Source organism: Hippocampus guttulatus, chromosome 7, assembly GCF_054856545.1.
Source record: "Hippocampus guttulatus isolate MCC_2025c chromosome 7, RoL_Hgut_1.0, whole genome shotgun sequence".
NCBI lineage: Eukaryota > Metazoa > Chordata > Actinopteri > Syngnathiformes > Syngnathidae > Hippocampus > Hippocampus guttulatus.
Window position 1 is genome coordinate 15,014,006 of NC_141267.1, and position 18,518 is coordinate 15,032,523.

General features: G+C 40.4%; 1 protein-coding gene across 1 annotated transcript; it reads left to right on the top strand.

Moving 5' to 3' along the window:
• The first annotated feature begins 10,042 nt into the window (after positions 1-10,042).
• On the top strand, positions 10,043-18,340 carry LOC147202551 (E3 ubiquitin-protein ligase RNF126-like). The gene is made up of 9 exons (XM_086116370.1): positions 10,043-10,159; positions 12,252-12,310; positions 12,585-12,645; positions 14,399-14,634; positions 14,717-14,785; positions 15,496-15,565; positions 15,656-15,749; positions 16,380-16,495; positions 17,472-18,340. The coding sequence occupies exons 1-9, from the start codon at positions 10,085-10,087 to the stop codon at positions 17,655-17,657; spliced, it is 966 nt and encodes a 321-aa protein (XP_085972496.1). The 5' UTR covers positions 10,043-10,084; the 3' UTR covers positions 17,658-18,340.
• The last annotated feature ends 178 nt before the right edge of the window (positions 18,341-18,518 follow it).

Below are 18,518 nucleotides of genomic sequence, written 5' to 3' on the forward strand. Positions count from 1 at the left end.
GTACAATGGCTAATGGCAGAACCTAGAGTCGGGTTTTTTTCCGCTTTTGGTAAAGTTTTAAATGCATCTGTGTTTTATTGTAAAAGCTGGCAATCGCTAAACTAAGCTAAGCTAATTGTCTGTCCAATCCGGCGTCCAAGTTCGTAAACTCCCTTCGTGCTACCACGGCGTTAGAGTCCAACAGGCAACGGCATTGATATGTTGCCTAGATGGGCTTTATTGACGGATTGCCTGACAGTAAAACATAATGCTCATTGGCTGGCTCAACATTCCCATAAATGCGCAAACACTCCCAGGTGTGGAGTCTGAAAGAGCATGCGTCACACGACGCTGTGCACGCACCACATACGTACCTCGTGAACGCGACCCCAAGATACTTGTAATCCACCACTTGTGGCAAGATCTCACCCCCGACCTGGAGGAGGCATTGCACCCTTTGACCATAGCCTCAGACTTGGAAGTCCTGATTCTCATACCAGACACTTGATACTCTGCTGCAAAGAATTGAAGATCACGGCTGGATGAAGCCAAAATAAGAGCCAAAATCTCCACTGCGAGACACATTGGAGGTCCAAAGCGCAGTCGGTAGAGTTCACAGAAGAGGTTCATGGAGGGGCCAGCCACCTGACTCATTGAAAACGGAGGCCCAAGAACTCCACTTAGCGACTCAGACATTCCGACCCAAGTAGCAACTCCACAGATTACAATGAAGACTGTCCTGCTTTCGAAAGCACACACTTCTCCATCAAATAGTTGGACCTAAAAAAAATCTCTCACACAAGGTTTCAGGTAGCTGCAGTCCTGATATTTAGCGTATCGAAACATCTGGTTCAACATTTTGGTGAGTGGCCCGTTTATATTATTGCCCAACACATTTGAAATGATTTGTTTTTGCACATCACAGCAATGCCACTGCCTTGATCCCACGTTGCCCATGCAAGCATACATACTCTGGAAGAACACACGCTCCTTTTTTTTTTCTGTTCTGGCTGTTCTAATTTAATGAGCTAGGCTGAATGGAAAATCATCCTTGTTTTTTTTGTTTGTTTGTTTTTTTAATCACATCTTGTTATTAGGCATCCAGATGTGGCCATCAATTGACCTTCCATAAACGGTAAACACAAACACGTCGTTATCTAGGATACCAACCGCACGGCAAACTCATTAAGCAAGAACACTGTGATGTTGGAATAACACGTTCTCACGCAGATGCCGAGAATAAACGCGTTCCGTTGTTCTTTTTTTGGCATCTGGATTCACGCGATCAGCAGGGCTCCCTAAAAATTCCGGAGGAAGTCACGTTCTCTTTGTGGAAGTCGTGAGTAAATCTTGAGTCGTCGTCGCCGTCAATTTTCAAGCAAGTCCCAAGTTACTGTGGCAACAATCAAGCAAGTCACAACATAACGGTCGGGGGGGCAGAAAGTGACTGATGTGAGTACTGAAAACGATGACATGCATTCTTGGCAGCTGCACTGCCAGATCGTCGCGTTGTTAAATATTGGGGACCTCGATACATCTTTTTGGCTCTAAACGCCAGTAGAATGGCTTTGAAATGATATGAACAAGATGTGCTTTAACTGCAGACTTTTAGCTTGAATTTGAGGGCAGTTGCATCTAGTGAGTCGTGTGAACAGCTGTATAGCGTAAGTGTTTTCTCAATGTTACAAGATGTAAATATGTTTTTTTGACTGTGAAATGATATGAACTGTGTATCTGTTCTTTAGAGGGGAGATCATTTGTGTTTTTCCACGTGTTTTGTATACACCCAACATGCCGGAAAGTGTCGAGTAAGTGTGTCCTCTCATCACATTGGATTGTAATGATTGCACTTTTAAGTTTCATGTATTGTTGGGGCTTGGAAATAATGTATTTTTATTTCTCTTTCCTTATCAAGCAAGCCACTGCTGTTGTTTATTATGGTGAAATTTTCCTTAATCTGTTAGATAATTTTCTTTGATCTCTTAGATCCCTTTTCCAACTCTTTTAAAATCCAGTTAACATCTCAGTCTTTCATCTTAATGCTGAACAATTTTTCATTGTTCAGTCGGGAATAAAGCCCACCTAAAAATTATTTTGTGTCCAGTCCAGTCTTTCCAAAGACCCGGCTACACAATTTTGGTCATTGGTGTCAATGGCAAGTTTGTATAGATGCCTCCCACTTTTTATGTAATGGGACACATGAACAATCATGAATCAAATTTTGACATTTTAATTCACGGTTGCAAATCATCTGCAGACATTTGTTGCCTCGAGTCTGGTACCAGATGCTGGATTTCATCGCTGGTGATGCTGCCAGGGCCTCTGCTTTGACTGTCTTTTAGCTCCTGCTTCTTCTTGAGGTTTTTTTTTCGCTTCAGTTGTGTCAGATTGATGATGAACGACTTGGCCGTTTCATAACGTTCCACTTATTTGGTTTGTAAACTCTTTGATTGCTTTCACGGAATGCGTCAGGTGATCGTCCATTTGCACTGTCAAGTGCCATCCAAGAAAGTTTTGGAGCATTTAGCTGAATATAAGCAGAGACCATCGCTTTAGAATTCATCCACTTGCTTTTGTCATCTTGCGAACGTCACAAGAATCTCCTCAGAAAACAGGTGAGCCATGATTGATCATTACCTGAACGCTGAGCAACTGTGATGTCATTTTCAGTGGATAGCAAGCGACAAAATGGCCGCCCCCTGAAATGGATGGTGGATTTTCCTGCCCCCTTCATGTTCCACAAATGTAATATTAATGAGAATGCCGTGTTTAGACTAGTAGGGTCACATTGAACATTAGACTTCCTCTTTGAAGCATTTTGATCCTAAAATTTGAGATAGTGTAACTACAGTTCTCATCCTCTCGTGCATGTTTGACCAGTTTATTGATGGATTTTTATTTTATACTTGAATATTTTTTGTTTCTGACAAAACTATGCTCCACTCTTCTGCCCATTTACCAGAAGTAAGAGTGAAAATGGAGTGGAAATGTGAACATTCATGTTGCGAGACAATTTGTGATTCTAGTGCACCTCCTAAATTTTTTTGCGCGCCTAAAATTTCAGATTAGGGGCCATTGTGCTCCTCCTAAAAAAATTTAGTCAGAAGCCCTGCATATACAAGCAGTAGTCGTTCCTGCACCCTTCACCTGATTTTGACGGAAACACTCTGAAAGCAAAATTACAAGTCTTCAGCTAAAGCACTTCCTGTTTGTTCCATTTCAAATCCAAAAGAGCCAAAAAAGATGAGAACGGTGTCCATGTCCCAAAATTTATGCAACTGACTGTTGTATCATCCAAGATTTTTATTTATTTATTTATTTTGTTACATGTGGAAGAGGAAGACAAATCCAGTGGATGTTGGGAATGCAGAGAAGATGGAGGGGCTGCCTCACAAATGTGACATCATGGTGAGAAGGTCTAATGATTCTGTTTTTCGATTATACATGCATCGTGGCAAAGCATCAATTTGTTGTGTGTGTCTTTTGTATGATGATGTGTGTGCTTGTGATATTGATGCTGGCTACCCACCTAGTGCTCACCTCTTTTTAACAAGCGTATTAGTCATATTAACCAAAGTTACGTTACAACCTCTTGTTCCCCTGCGACGCCCATTCCGGAGGCCGCCCCTCATGCCGTGACACGTCAATGACATCCACATGGGATCCTCTGCACTTCTGCAAATTTCCCCCTCCCGCTTCCAGTAAGTCAGACAGACAACATCAAGTTCGCGAATGAGCATGTGATGAAAGTGGGCCCTGCGGACCACCCGGCCTCCGGAGAAAGAAGCGCCACCGCATTGTACTGTAAACAACCCACAGCTGAAACTAATATATATCAGAGCGGACCCCGCCGTCGCAGTGTATCTGCAAGCAGATATTATTTCCAAGGTCATAAAATTGCCCGCGTATTAATCCATATCCGTGCACGTCAGCCCACACGCCGCATGCATTTGAGGTTTCGGGGGTTCATGGAATTGTTTTCCTTCTTGTGTTTTTTGTAGTTTTTGTTTATATATATAGATAGATAAAATTCATTTACAGTGAAACACCCAATGTCAAACTAAATTGATCAATTTAACATTTATCCCACAGGCTAACATTGTTCACCCATTCTGTGACATTGCTTTTTTTAGAAAACAAAAGTTGGGGAAACGTTGCTTTGTACTCCCTAAAAAACAACAATGAATTGAATTGAATTGTCAAATGTGCTGTATGTATGTGCAACATACAGCACAGATGCAATTTCTTCCCTCTGATCATAAAACAAGAACAAAAACAGAAAAAAAAAGAGGAACATGGCAGCCAAATTTCAGAAAAACAAAGTTGGAAAAATAACTTGCTCAATCCTGAACGTATGCTACGTCGACTTCTGAAAAAAGGTGGGGAACAAAGCCGGGACAACTTGGTGACCTCATTCATTAAAAGTGTGGTCTCTATGTTAAAAATGCGTAAAAATACTCGGCTGACTTTGCTCCTCATTTCGTGTCTGCTATGCTCCATTTATGCCAAGTAACAACCTGGAAAAGGAGGAAATGACTTTGACAAATCCCCCCCCCCCCAAGTTGGAGATGTTTATACAAAACAACGATATGCTGGGTCAACATCGGAAAAGTGGTCAACTAATGCCGGGTCAATTTCAGAAAAAATACGAACTAAAGCAGGAAAACTGCTGGGTCATTGTTACCCCCCTCAAAAAAAAGCTGCAAAGATGCTCAGCCGACTTTGTACTTGAATTTTACGAAACACCAGGTCGACGTTTTAAAAATGGCAGAAAAACAAACTCTACTCTTTCCTCCCACTCGGTTGGTGCTGCTTTTAAAAACAAAACACAGAAGAAAGCATAGCCCCGCATAGTCCCACCTTTATTTATAAAGGTGGGACTATGCGGGGCTGAATTTCATGTCTGTGTCATTTATACAAAATGTCACAGGGAAAACGTATTTTTAAAAATGCCCTGACTTTGTCCCCCTCGTCCAAAGAAGAATTGACAAAGGAAATATGAAAAAATATTCCAGATCTTCCTCACGCCATCAAGTTTATATTAATAATTCTTCCCAGTATCACGACACCATTTTATAATTCATGTAAAAAAAACAACCTTTTTGTCATTTATCAATATGAGATATTGATATATCAATATCAATACAGAGAAATGAACAAATGGTTGCCATTTCAAGGCAGTGTAAAAGGAGTTATAAATAAGAATGAATAAATGTCATACTCTACTGGAACACAAGTTTGCTACTATCCTGATAGTTGAACGCTTTCTGGTGAGAGCTGTGACATTACCTCATCACAAAGCTACATTCACATGGAAAGTCATTGCGCAAATTGCGGTTTGGAAAGTAACCTTGAGCCACGTACATAATTTTCATTTTGCATTTTTAGGTTTTTTTTTTCTGCCTAAAAACCAGGCCACCTTGTTCTATTTACAAGCTTTGGCCCAGTTACTTGCTTGTTTTGAGTGGAAACTGGGATTAGTTTTTTTGCTTACTTTGCAATCAGGCTTTGTTTTTCTCGAACTTTTCCAGCTCAAGGCCCAAATAAAAACTACAATTCCAATGACGTTGGGACATTGTGTAAAATGTAAATCAAAACAGAAGCGTGCAAAAAAGGTTGGGGACCGCTGGTGTAAAGGATATTGCCACGTGGGCTCTGGAACATTTCAGAAAACCGTTGGTAGTCAACACAGTTTGTCACTACATCTTCAAATGCAAATTAAACCTTGTGTCAAGCCACAAATCAACAACATCCAGAAAGGACTGACACAAAGTGGAAAAGTGTGCTATGGTCTGACGAGTCCAAATTTTAATTGGTTTTGGGAAATCATGGACATCACGTATTTCGGGCCAAAGAGAAAAAAAGGATCAGCCTTGTATATCTGTGGAGGCACCATTAAAGTTGAAAGGTACATAAAGGTTTTGGAGCAACATATGTTGCCAACCAAGCAACATATTTTTCCGGAACATCCCTGCTCATTTTAGCAAGTCATTACCAAGCCACATTCTGCACAGTGCACGTGTTACAACAGTGTAGCTTCCTCGTAAGTGTCAGTAGTGGGCTGCCAGCAGTCCAGACCTGTCGAACATGCGGCGGGTTATGAAGCGCAAAAGGAGATTAAGATGAAACTAGATAATGACCTGCTACTTTTTTTCCATGTTATTTGGTACACGTCAGCAGTTTGTTTCACTTGGTTAGCGCTTCAGCACATGTTTTATGAAACCTGTCAGGAAGAGCAATGAATACAGGAGGCACATTTTTTTGTCAGTATTTTATTATCTCATGCGCATGATGCTCAAGCTGCCTACAAAAACAAAGAGAGCGAAATCAAATCCATCCGCAAGCCTGAATAGATTGTATGTCGCGCAAGTACGCAGAGGGATTACAATTGCACGCATGCATAAGAAAGCCAAATACACATTGACATACACGCACACACAAATAGAAGATTGATGGCAAAGATTAGCCCAAGCACACCAGAAGGGAATCATTTACACATTCCTCTTTTTTTTTCTTTCTTGTTGTTTTGGCCTTGTTCCCCCTCGTACTTGCGCTATTTCTGGAACTGAGGTTTGATAGGCCTGATAGACGATCAAATATTTGAGATACAAAAGTGATGAGGTTTGGGCTCATTTCAAATCCTGAATGCCGTGACTAGCTGTTATAAAACAAGGAATTGTATTGATCTGACTGTGCTTTTAACCCTAACGGACCAGATGTCCTTTAACCCTGTTAGATAATGTTTCTGGGTCAATTTGACCCAGGATATGTTTAATGACAAAAACCTGATCAACATTATTAACCGCTTTCAATTAATGTCGAAATGAACCATTGTAATTGTTGATGAAAATCCTATATGTCCTTTTGAAACTTTAAAATGGGTCAGTTTGACCCGGGCTGTGCTGAATAGCCTTAAAGTATTCCAATAAGCATTATTAACCATTTTAATTGAAACTACAACTATGTCAAAGTTAACCATTTTAATGACAATAAACTAATATTTGTGCTTTTTCAAAGCATTGAGCAATGTTAAGTATTGACCCATTTGAGCTCTGTTGGTTGCTGTAGTGAGGTTCGTGTGCATTCAAAACACAGGGGGTAAAGCAATCCGTAATGTATCTTAGTGAAGTAATTATTTGAAGGACCACTTTTTACCTTTGAGTTTTTTATTATTCGAAAGTAACGGTATCCTGCGTACATTTCTGCTCACCTATACCGAGGACAATCCCAATTTATCACCAGAGCAGTCTCACCATAGCGTGCAGTGAATAAGCGCCGCTACGATGCTAATAGCGCACATATGTTCCTCTTAAAACATTTATATTTTGATTGCTGTTTTGCCGCACGTCATCCCAAAACACTTAATGCGTCACTGTATCACTGTGGCGATATCATCCTGGAACACGTTACTCAGTTTGTGTTTCCGTGTGGGATGCACAACTCTGGTGACACAATGTCAAATAGTGGTGTATCTGGCAGAACAGAGAGTCTCAAAATCAAGCGGGACTCAAAACAATTGACGCATGAAAGAGGCCCAGGAAGTTCCAGCCAGTGGGTGGCTGTTTTTTTTTTTTTTTTTTTTTTTTTGCTGTGTATGTGTGTGCGTGCGAGTGTGTCTATCTTCATGTGGAGATGTTTTAAGCTTATGATCATGTAAGGAAATACTTGCTGGAGGGTTCAGAAACTTTAGAATACCCTTCCAGAACCAGCGTCTGCTCTTGACAGCAGCAATTTGTTGGCTTTCAAGACTAAACTGTATATGAAACAATGTGGCAGACCATAGTAAAAAGCATACCAGTGATTGGGAGCCTTGTTTACCCAAGACATAAAACTAAAAAGATATTTGAATTTGGCTTTGAAAAGTGCAAATTCGATTCCTCCAACAAGCGACAAGCAAGTATAACTGAAAGTATAACTACCAAGAGTCCGTGTTTGTCCATCTCTGCAGTGAGTGTAAATTACCCACCAAGTAATGCAGTTCATACAGTGAAATCCAGCAACAAGGGTGTGAAAAGATCCCACGGTATGCTCGGAGTTGTTTTGTGTGGCTGACATGACCGCCGGCTGACCCGCAGTCACTCCCTGGCCACATTTGGATGGCTGATGGCTGCGATGAGCGTTGGACTGGAAGGCCGGTGACACACCAGGGCACAAAGAGACAATAGATGACCTCAGACGGGTAGACATAGCAAACCTCCGTGCTGTCAGACCTTCTCTAATCTGGACCCATGGGATAGACAGGTTTCTTCTGCTCCCACATGGACCCCGCAGACACAACAGCAGACGCGCTAGACACGACATCCACAGCCTCGCACCGGAGGAAACGTCCACTCTTTATCTACAGTCGTCTCCACCATGTTTGTTTTCATTCTCACAACAGTTTAGTTTACACATGGATCATAATACAGGAGACATGATTCTTAATTCTCTAAATTATGCTTCAGTACGATTACATTCACCAACAATTGCTTTACTTTTACCAATACTTTTTTTTCCAGGAATCACAGTAGTCTTCCTTTCACTTTCCAAAAACATTCATTTTAGATTCATTGAAGAGCCTAAAACTTCTATAAGGGTGAATGATCATCGATGTGGCCTGTGTTTGAGAGGCGACCAGTCCAGGATGTGCACCCACCTGTCACCCAAACGTCAGCTATTATCACTCGCTCACTGTCAATGGAAAAGGATGAAAATATTGTGTAGTACCGCTAAGTGTAATGATCTCACACTGTAAATTGCGTATTGCTAACCCCATTTCAACTCCTTTCCAAACTAAAACAGCAGCACCTACCGAGAGGGAGAAACATAAGCAGTAACTCAGACGAATGTTAAGTGTGAAGGTTGACAACCGTGTTGTAAAGCACTTCAGTATTGATCAGCATACGTTATGCGGGAACAGACATGCTTTTGTACACCTACGTCATCTGCAGTTGAATAAACAATCCAACAGTCCCTCCACTTGTCAACGCTATATGCCAAAGTACAAAAACGACATGGAAGCTGTATGTACTTTTCTCCCCATTTTTTTCTGGCACTAAAGGAACTTTAAAATTTAAATTAAAGAGCCCTTGTTTGTATGATTGTTATTCAGTCCCAAAGGATTCCAACCTAAAAAAATGTTAAGAGGCATATTATGTATACAGACATCAGGCCAGTTGCTCAAGGAGATGGGATTGGCTGATGAGGCGCTCGTATGAGTACTCCTACTTGCTTTTGAGCCAGACAAGTGAGACACTACCCTTGTGTGTTTATAGCAGTAAATCTAACTTACGGAAAATAGTTTCTGAATCAAATGCAGTCTAAAAATAAAAAGGAACAGCAACGACTTTTCCATCTAATTGCATTACATCTAACTTATTTTATTACATCTAATTCCATTTGTTACCGTTTTTGTCCAGGCGTGATCTTGGTTTTATTTTCACAGAACACTTTTGAAAGAATTGCTCTGAGAAAAAAACAAAAAACAAACAAAACAGCAACACTTTAATTTAATTGGTAAATAAAATAGAAAAGTAGCTTCAATGCAGTGGGAAAACAAGAACCATGTTCCAGACAGACACATACCAAGTTTTACACCATGGTGGCGATACAAATCGGTCAATGTGATTACATTAATTTCTTCCCATGAAAGATAATTGTGGCAAGTGAAAGAGAATCTATAGAAAGTACATCCACCCCTTATAAAGAGCGAGATTGTACATTTAAAATTAAATGCTGCAAGCCACTAGATTCACACGGCCGCCATCTAGTGGCAACATTGTGTGTATGCCACAAACGCCTAACTGTCAACACGGAGATTAAATTCGGTTACATAAATTAAAAACAAACGAAAGTACAAATTGAGAGTCCCATTCTAATCTCATTTGTTTGAGGGAAAAAATGGTGTGTACTATTTGTATGAGTCGTGTTTCCTACAGTCTCATTAAATCTCGTTAGTTATAGCCTTCAGCCAAAATAGATAGGAAAACACATTCAATTGTGAATTTATTTGTTCCCTTTGGCGATACATGCTATTTTGTCCAATTTGGGGAGTGTGTGTAGTGAAAATATTGTCCTCTGTGGTGCCCCATACTTGCTCCAGCCTCTCCGCCTCAGAGGCTAAAAGATGGCCGAAGCACATCCGTGGCCTAGCCGGTTCTTCTGTCACAGATGTACCGCTGAGATCAACCCCCGCCTTCCCGTAAGTCCTGCCGACAATACGTTAAGGTACAAAACGTCCAAGCGTAGTCAACACACGTTTGATGCTTTGTGACGTTTATAGAGGGTCATTTCGCCATCAGTGCCAAACGTTAGCACGCTAACGGCTACGAGGTCACGTTTTAAATGTAATGCTAATGGCAAGCGTGCTATCTTTAAACCTCGTTTTACATGCAAAACGCGATGGATTTTAAAATATAAATTTGTGTCACTTGTAAAGAAGGAAGCGACGTTCCTCGGTTTCTAAAAAGTTTGCTGTCAATTTAATATCGACTTCTTAAATTGACGTTTAGCTGTTTATTATGGTACGTTTTTGTTGTGTGTGTCTGTGACGACTATAACGTCAATGCCGTGTTGAGTTTAACAGGTTACGTCACTCATTTGCTGAAACAACACTGTAAACCCCGTTATGACGCCAACATGAAGTCGATTCGTTTTGTTGTCAGCGTGCCATTCATCAAGGTACACAAGGTGTCACGTTCTCGAATGATCCCATCCAGATGCTGCATCAGTGATCGTATACATTACTTATGGAGTGCGTTAGAAAAGTTCCCCAAGAGCTGTCATTAGTGTCATACACGATACAATGCAAACCCAAATTATGAGTTTTCCCTTCAATGTGGGACAGGCAGTATGTTGGATTTGGTCAGTGCGTGGGAAGAGGCAGTCTAGTTGTGGCAGGACAACTCATAGCTGTTCAACCTGCCCTGAGCATCAGTTCCTGGTTGAAGAGCACAGCCGTATAGGACAAACCTCTGTATTCACCTGACTAGACTATTCCCGACAAACCTCTGTATTCACCTGGCCAGACTATTACCAAGCCTCGATTAAGGGGAGTTGTATTGAAGACGTGCCAAATCAAGATGACCTCGATGATCAAGCTGCCAACTATGCTGGAAGAAATCTTCCAGGAGGAGTCTATGAGAGACGATGTATACATATATTGATAGCGCAGGCACTTGATGCATGCCCTCACATAAGAGAGGTTGCAGTTTGCCTCACTAGCAGTGTTGTGGGTAAAACAACACTGCTAGTTAGGCTAAGTAATGCGGTCTTGCAAAATTTGCCCATTTTCCAGTTTTGGCCAATCGAATGCAGAACTTTTTTTCCAGTCAAGTCATCAAGACTAGAGATACTTATCAAACTCACAAAACATGCAGTGTATATTTACTTCATCTTGAAGGTTATGTCAGGATTTCAAAGACTAAATGTAATCAATTTATAAACCATGTACATTGTTAAGTTTTGCCATTGCAACATTAAATGTTAATTTCATATTTTATTTAAAATTGTATTTATGTTAAGTCAAATATATATTTTTAATATAAAAACAAGTACAGTAACCCATTATAGAAGTGAAATCCAAAAAAAGACTCATTCTTTTTTAAAAAATAAAAACTTGTTAAAAAAAGTATATTGTTTTGAATAAAAATGAATTTTCTTATTAAATATCATTTATTAAAAATGCACTTCCAATTTTAGTGGCGAAACCAGTTGTTTTTATGTCCAACAGGGTTGTCGGTATCTGCTGAATATGACTATTAAAGTAACTTGTAATCTAATTTTGTTATTTCTAATGTCAAGTAACTAAGTTTCTTTTTCTTGGTGGCAAAACTGCTCACCAGTAATAAACAATACCGCACGCCACAGGTCGGGAAACTTTAATAGAGTCAAAATGGAAGATGGTGGAGGACCTTATCCGTTACCAAAAAGAATTTAATGATCTGATAGTTGATAGAAATAGAACTTATACTCTCCTCTTGTTTTATGTTGTCTTGAGAGGGAAGACATTTCATCTGTGCTGTATGTGTTTGACAATAAAGTTGTATCCAATCCAATCCAAAAATACACTTTGGCTGCATACAAGATGATCGGCAAAGCAGATAAATGCCGACTTCTCTTGCATCGCTGATGTTGCAATATTGCGAAATCGGTGTCACATATGATGACGGTTTGAAATCCTATAGTTTGGGTAACTTTAGAGGCACATTCTCCCCAAAAGTGTTCTTTTAAATGTGAATGTAATGTCAATGATTAGGGATGTTCCACAATTGTTTTTGTATTTTTTTATCAAGGAATACACATGTCCTAGATGTGAGTCGGGGTTCATCGAGGAGCTGCTGGAAGAAAGAAGGTATGTGTTGTTTAAAAAAAAAAAAAAGCTTAGCACCATACAAATAAGGTATACTTTGAATTTGTCAATTATGTCAAAATGTATAAAATTAAATAACAATCATAACAATCATGTGGAAGTGGTAAGGTTACATTGAAATGGAATGCTAATTGATTTGCTTTGACATTAATAGGAATCTAAACACACAAGCCCTATTGGTGTGGTTAAAAAAAACAAAACAACAAAAAAACTATATAACGACACATAACACGTCAACTATCTGTCTCCCATCTAGTGCTGACAATGGCTCCGCATCTACCATCTCCAGCGGGCCACAAAACCAGCAACCATTTGAGGTTCCTAACTCATTCTTTACTGACATCACATTCTGTGTTAAAGGGGACATATTATGGAAAATTGACTTTTTAATTGCTTATATACAAATACTAGAGTCTGTTGAGTGGCAGGCCACCAATGAAGTTGAAAATTACACTCACTAGCGAATCTTTTGTTTGCTGCCAATTTTAAATAACGTGTGTGAGCAAGCTGTTCTGTGGGGCTAATTTACATAGTAACCCCCAAACCGAGTTTCTCCACCCATGACTTGGAAGTTAGGCTTGGTGAAGATCTGCCACTTTCGAGCAACCAGACTAGTGTCAAAAACGATAAAGTACAGGTACAGTATATCAAAGTCAAAAGGTAAGCGCAGCTGTAGCAGATTGATCGGCACACGAATGATCAAGTGTAATTCGACCACTTTTATAGACTCTAGGTATTGTGTTAATGAAACCCATAGTCGCCATTGGGACAGCGATATATGGGGGAAGATGAGCAGTGACTTAATTGCACGAGACTGGCCTTGAAACTTGCTGATTTCAGCAAGACTCCAAATTATGGATACACGAATATCGGTGTTGATGCTGATACTGTCCATCTAGATTCTTAATTGGATTTGTAAAAAGGCTCCAATATGACGACACCCAGTACCAGGCCGCCATATTCATTCACACTGTATTACTTTGGTCCTCCCTGAGATTCATCACCGCTAGCTTCATGCTACACATAATAGAAAATGCCATAGACTGGGTAATAAATTGCATTAATCTAATAGCAATAAGATGGAGAACAATGATATAACAATAGTCGGGCATCGGCGGGCACTTACATGCAAGTACTTGTCCATGAGCCTGGTCTTTAAAGAGGAATCGGTGCATCCCTACAAGAAAAGGCTTTCAAATGTAGTGTAATTCTACTTGGTATTTTTGATGAAAGCATGTCCAAAAACATGTTAAGTCACCCAAACTGTTTTAAATTGGGAACTGGGGGGGGGGGGGGGGCATAATATGTCTCCTTGAACTGTCAACTTGACTAACTTCTCAAGAAGTGGACTTCGGTGCTTGATGAGGAATGATGTGAGAATAACAATCCTGCGTTAACACTGATGCCAGTCAATGTGCAAAGACTTCTGCCAATGTTGTTGTATTGTCTTTCGATTTGACAGTCGACAGAACTGCCAGTCTTCACACATGTCGTTCAGTACATGTGCTTTGCAACGTTTTGGTCAGGCTCACTTTGGCGTTTTTCACACATATGCTTAAGGTCAGCCCCTGATTGTGACGTATTGCCCAAAAAAATGTTGTCTGCTAGATTACATCATTATTTCTTGATTCTTTTTTTTTTTTCTTACCATCTTGGATGTCACATTCACAGAGACCAGCAAAAAGAAAAAAAATGGTGGTTGGATTGTCTCACAGCAACCGGGTTTCCTTTTTATATGGTGGTGACGCCACCCGAATTTATACAAAATCAAATTACTTTGTTAATGACCTACGCTAACTCAGTTTTTCAGTCATACCTCCAGTACAGTTCATATTTTTTGTTAAAAAAAAAGACTTATAGGTCATCAGTATGAAACAGAAGACCCCTTCTATTTATGCCCCTATGCGTTTTGCTGCCATTTTAACACTGGTCTGTGTTCTGCGTAGATTTTAGCTCAACTATATCAAATGCATCAGGGTTCGCGCTAATCAAATGTAATCTGATCAAGTGTGAATTTAGCATTGTGTTTTAGGTGTTGGAGATTTTAAAATTCCCCTTGTCTTCCTCCAGAACGCAGACCAGCACTTGTTCACATTCCCGACAGGCTACGGCCAATTCTCACTGAGCGTCTTCGATGACGCCTTCGACTTCGGAGCCGCACACGGAGCGGAGGACAACCGTGATGCCGAGAGCCGGCAAGAAAGGGAGAACACGTCGCGGCAACGCTACAGTGCCAGGCAGCCAAGGAGTCGTCACGGCTCCAGACGGCAGCCCGGCAGGCATGAGGGTGTTCCGACTTTAGAGGGGTGAGTGTCATACAAAACAGATGCAACCATGCCTTGTTTTCACGTATCCTTTCTGATTGCTCTCCTCTCCTTGCGTTTGTAGAATCATTCAGCAGCTAGTGAATGGAATCATTGCACCTACCGCAATGCCAAATATTGGTGTTGGACCCTGGTGAGTGTTTGTACCTTCAGTGATGAATTGGAAATGATCAGTTTGTACATATTTTTATACTCACTTGAAATAGCAGATGATACTATCAACCCATTTTTTGTAGCGCGTGTCCACATTATGGTTGAGCTTGAGCCTAACTCAGCAGACTTTTGGGACCCAGCCAATCACGGGGTCCATTTCGACAAACCATTCATACTCACATTCTGTCCTGTGGACAATTTACAATCTTCGGTGAACATAATTTTGTGAATGTGAGAATCCGAAGTATCCCGAGAAACCCACACCAGCACATGGAGAACATTGCGACACTGAACTGACCTGTGAAGCAGGCGTGCTAACGACATGTCCAACGTGCAGCCACAGAGAATATTAAAGAAAGCATATTTTCTGCTGTTAGGCTTTTCCAGTAAGAAATTACAATCCGGTGTTATTGCAAAAAACCGATACTCTTCTTTTACACTATGTGGCAAACATTTAGGGCCTGAATCAATTGCGCCCTCTGATGGTTGCTGCCAAGTACTGAAATCCGTAATGCCTTCATTGCGACAACACATATTGACTACAACAATAGGTGACTGATAAACATTCAGCATGAGCGACAAAATTATTAATAATCCCAAATCAAAAAGAATACAGTATTCCTCTTGTCCGTCTCTAGTAGCGAAAACAATAACTCAACTTTGATTGGTTTTCATGCTCCCATTTCACAGGGGTGTTCTTCATTCAAGTCCTATGGATTATGCATGGGGTGCTAACGGGTTAGATGCCATTATAACGCAGGTATTTCCCGTAATTTTCTATTTACCCATGAAATACGGTTTCCCAGTGCAGTGGGTGTCTAAACAGCATGTGTTTTGTCCTTATTTTCAGTTGTTAAACCAGTTTGAGAACACGGGGCCTCCGCCTGCTGATAGAGATAAAATAAAAAATCTGCCTTCAGTCCGAGTTACAGAGGAACACGTTGGTAAGTGTGGAAGAAAAAAATTCTTGGCATTGATATACAGCGTGTTCATATACTCTCTTAACAATTGAAATGTTTTTAATGCAAGATCAATCAATCAAGACGTGTTAATCATATTTGTTCTACGCACTCGGTGGTTAACGTTTTTAATCACTCAACGTTGGTGTATTTCAGGACCTTGCTGATGAAATTGTTTCATCAACAGGGCACCAGAAACCTCCCCAAAAATTATTTGGCCTCACAAAAAGCACAATGTGAATTGTTATGTATTGAAGCAAAATCAGATTTAAAGAATCAACAACACTATAGCAATAAATATGTAAGACATGGTACAATACATTTGTTAACAGAAACAGTGGAAGATTAAAAAAAGACAATAGTTGCAGACTCAATGAGGCAGAAAAACAATTCAATATCTGTTTGTCATTTGAACAGATTTTTCTGTTCATAAACTACTTGGGAAAAAGAAAAAAAAGAAAATGCATCCACTTGTAAATTGCACACAACTAGCTCAAGGAATAGATGTTTAAATCAGCTTGCTCAGCAAAAAGGGCCCCTCGGAGCCACTTCACGTATTATACTGTACAATTGTCATTTGTAAGTTGTTGCTATATTATGTGCCATGTCCTCCAGCTTCAGGGTTGGAATGTCCTGTGTGCAAAGAAGATTACAGCGTGGGAGAAAACGTGAGGCAGCTGCCGTGCAATCACATGTTCCACAACGATTGCATTGTCCCCTGGCTCGAGCAGGTAAGAGACTGCCGCCGTGAACTCTGGAAATGTTCTGCCATCAGATTGAATAGCATGCGTGGGTGGAGCACAGCACATTGTGAGGAAATCTCCATACATCTTTTTGAAATGTCGGCGGAAGCAGGAGGACCATGCAAAGCCCAAACGGGAGCTGCGTTTCAAACCCGGAACTTTTGCGATTGTGAAGCGGAAGTGCTAACCACTAGCATACCACGCAATCAAACCATTCAAGCTTTGATGACGCGTGATAGACTCATAGCATAATTTGTTTTCCTTCCCATATCATACAAACCCAAATGCATTGAAGTTGGGAAGTTGTGTTAAACGTAAATAAAAACTGAATGCAATCATTTGCATATCGTGTTCAACATATGTTCATTGAATACACCGCTACTAAGACAAGATGTTTAATGTTCAAACTGATTATTATTTGCTTAAAATCAAAAAAGTTGAACTTGTGTTGTGGCAGCATCGTTGGAATGTGTTGCAGCCATACAATTCTCAGTCAATGATGATTTGATAAAAAACAAAGTTTCAGTTTGAAGATTAAACATCTTGTCTTTGTCGTGTATTCACTGAAATATAGGTTGAACGTGATTTGCAAATCTTTGTGCTCCGTTTGTTTAACACAACCTCCCAACTTCTTTGGAAGTGGCTTTGTTCAAGTGTAACAAGGGGTAACTGCCGTCAATTCATTCAACGTTGCGCAGCGACAGCACGTACGCATATCGTCATCATGACATATGATCAGCTTTCAAACTTTGCAATCAGACTTCACAGACAAACGGTTTACGTACCTTCATCGCTGCTGCTGTTTTGTTTGGCAACAGAACTGAAATGGGCTCAGCAGGGAGCTCTTTATTGTCCTTGTGTACGTGACGCACGGCATCTATTCCTATTTGAGGAAATGACATATATATACTGTATATATATATATATATATTTTTTTTTTTACTTTCTCCGCCACTGTCTCCAGCACGACACGTGTCCGGTGTGCAGGAAAAGCTTGAGCGGCCAGAACACGGCAACTAACCCTCCAGAATTATCAGGGATGAACTTTACCTCCTCATCTTCCTCCACCTCCTCAACGTCCTCGTCGTCTTCCTCCACCCCGCATTCTTCCAGCTCCACCAGTAACGAGAACTCCACTGACAACTCTTAGAAAAGCATTTCATACCCGTCTCCATCTTTTTTTTTTTTTCTGGAGGTCCACTGCTGCTGCGGCCTTGCTGTCTCTCCGAAAAGGGGGAGAAAACCTGGTTCTCAGTCTGTTGTCTCATTAAGAGCACCCAGTTCAGCAGTAAGGAAGACGTGATGTCCGGTTGCTCCTGTTTTATTAAATCCATCAGGGATTCAAACAAAAAAAAAAACTGGATGGAGGCTCCGTGGAATAAAGCTTCTGTCGGGGACAATGTGGGGAAGCATGCGAAAGACTTCAAAGGATGCCTCATGCTAGACCATTTGGAATTGAACTGTTTTTGCCAGTGTGAGAAGCAAAAGGAACATTTTAAGAGGAGCATTCATATGTCAGAACTCTACCATGCACCTAATTTTTCTGTATGGTTCCTTTTGTTTGGAATTTTGCAATGACTTAACTATCAAGGCTCCACTTTCAGTTTTAACTTAAGACCCAAGCATATTTTTACATAAAAACTTGCTTTCCACATACACAACCGTTTTTATATTTTATCTGCAATGCCTAAAAATCTCTTGTATCCTCCATGTAGTTGGAATATTTCAAGTGTGGTTTAACCTCAGTGGAAAGTGAGCTTTTTTTCTAAGGTTGCCTTTTGATTTGCAGTATGATCATGTATGAAATAAAGAGCTCTGGGTCAAAACACTCAAGACGCATCATTCTTGTCTCTAGTTTGTGCCACACTGCAACATAATCAACACTTGTAACACAATTATGCATCAAAAGCCCTTTGCTAACAATATTTGACTGCTCGAGCAATAAAACGTTTCATAATGTAGTCAACACACTCTGGAAATGGAATCCATTTCAAACCCTGATGCCAACAAA

Coding starts and splice junctions, on each gene's coding strand:
- LOC147202551 (XM_086116370.1), top strand. CDS start 10,085: ATGGCCGAAGCACATCCGTGGCCTAGCCGGTTCTTCTGTCACAGATGT. Junction 12,311..12,584: donor GAGCTGCTGGAAGAAAGAAG/GTATGTGTTGTT, acceptor TCTCCCATCTAG/TGCTGACAATGGCTCCGCAT. Junction 15,566..15,655: donor TAGATGCCATTATAACGCAG/GTATTTCCCGTA, acceptor CCTTATTTTCAG/TTGTTAAACCAGTTTGAGAA.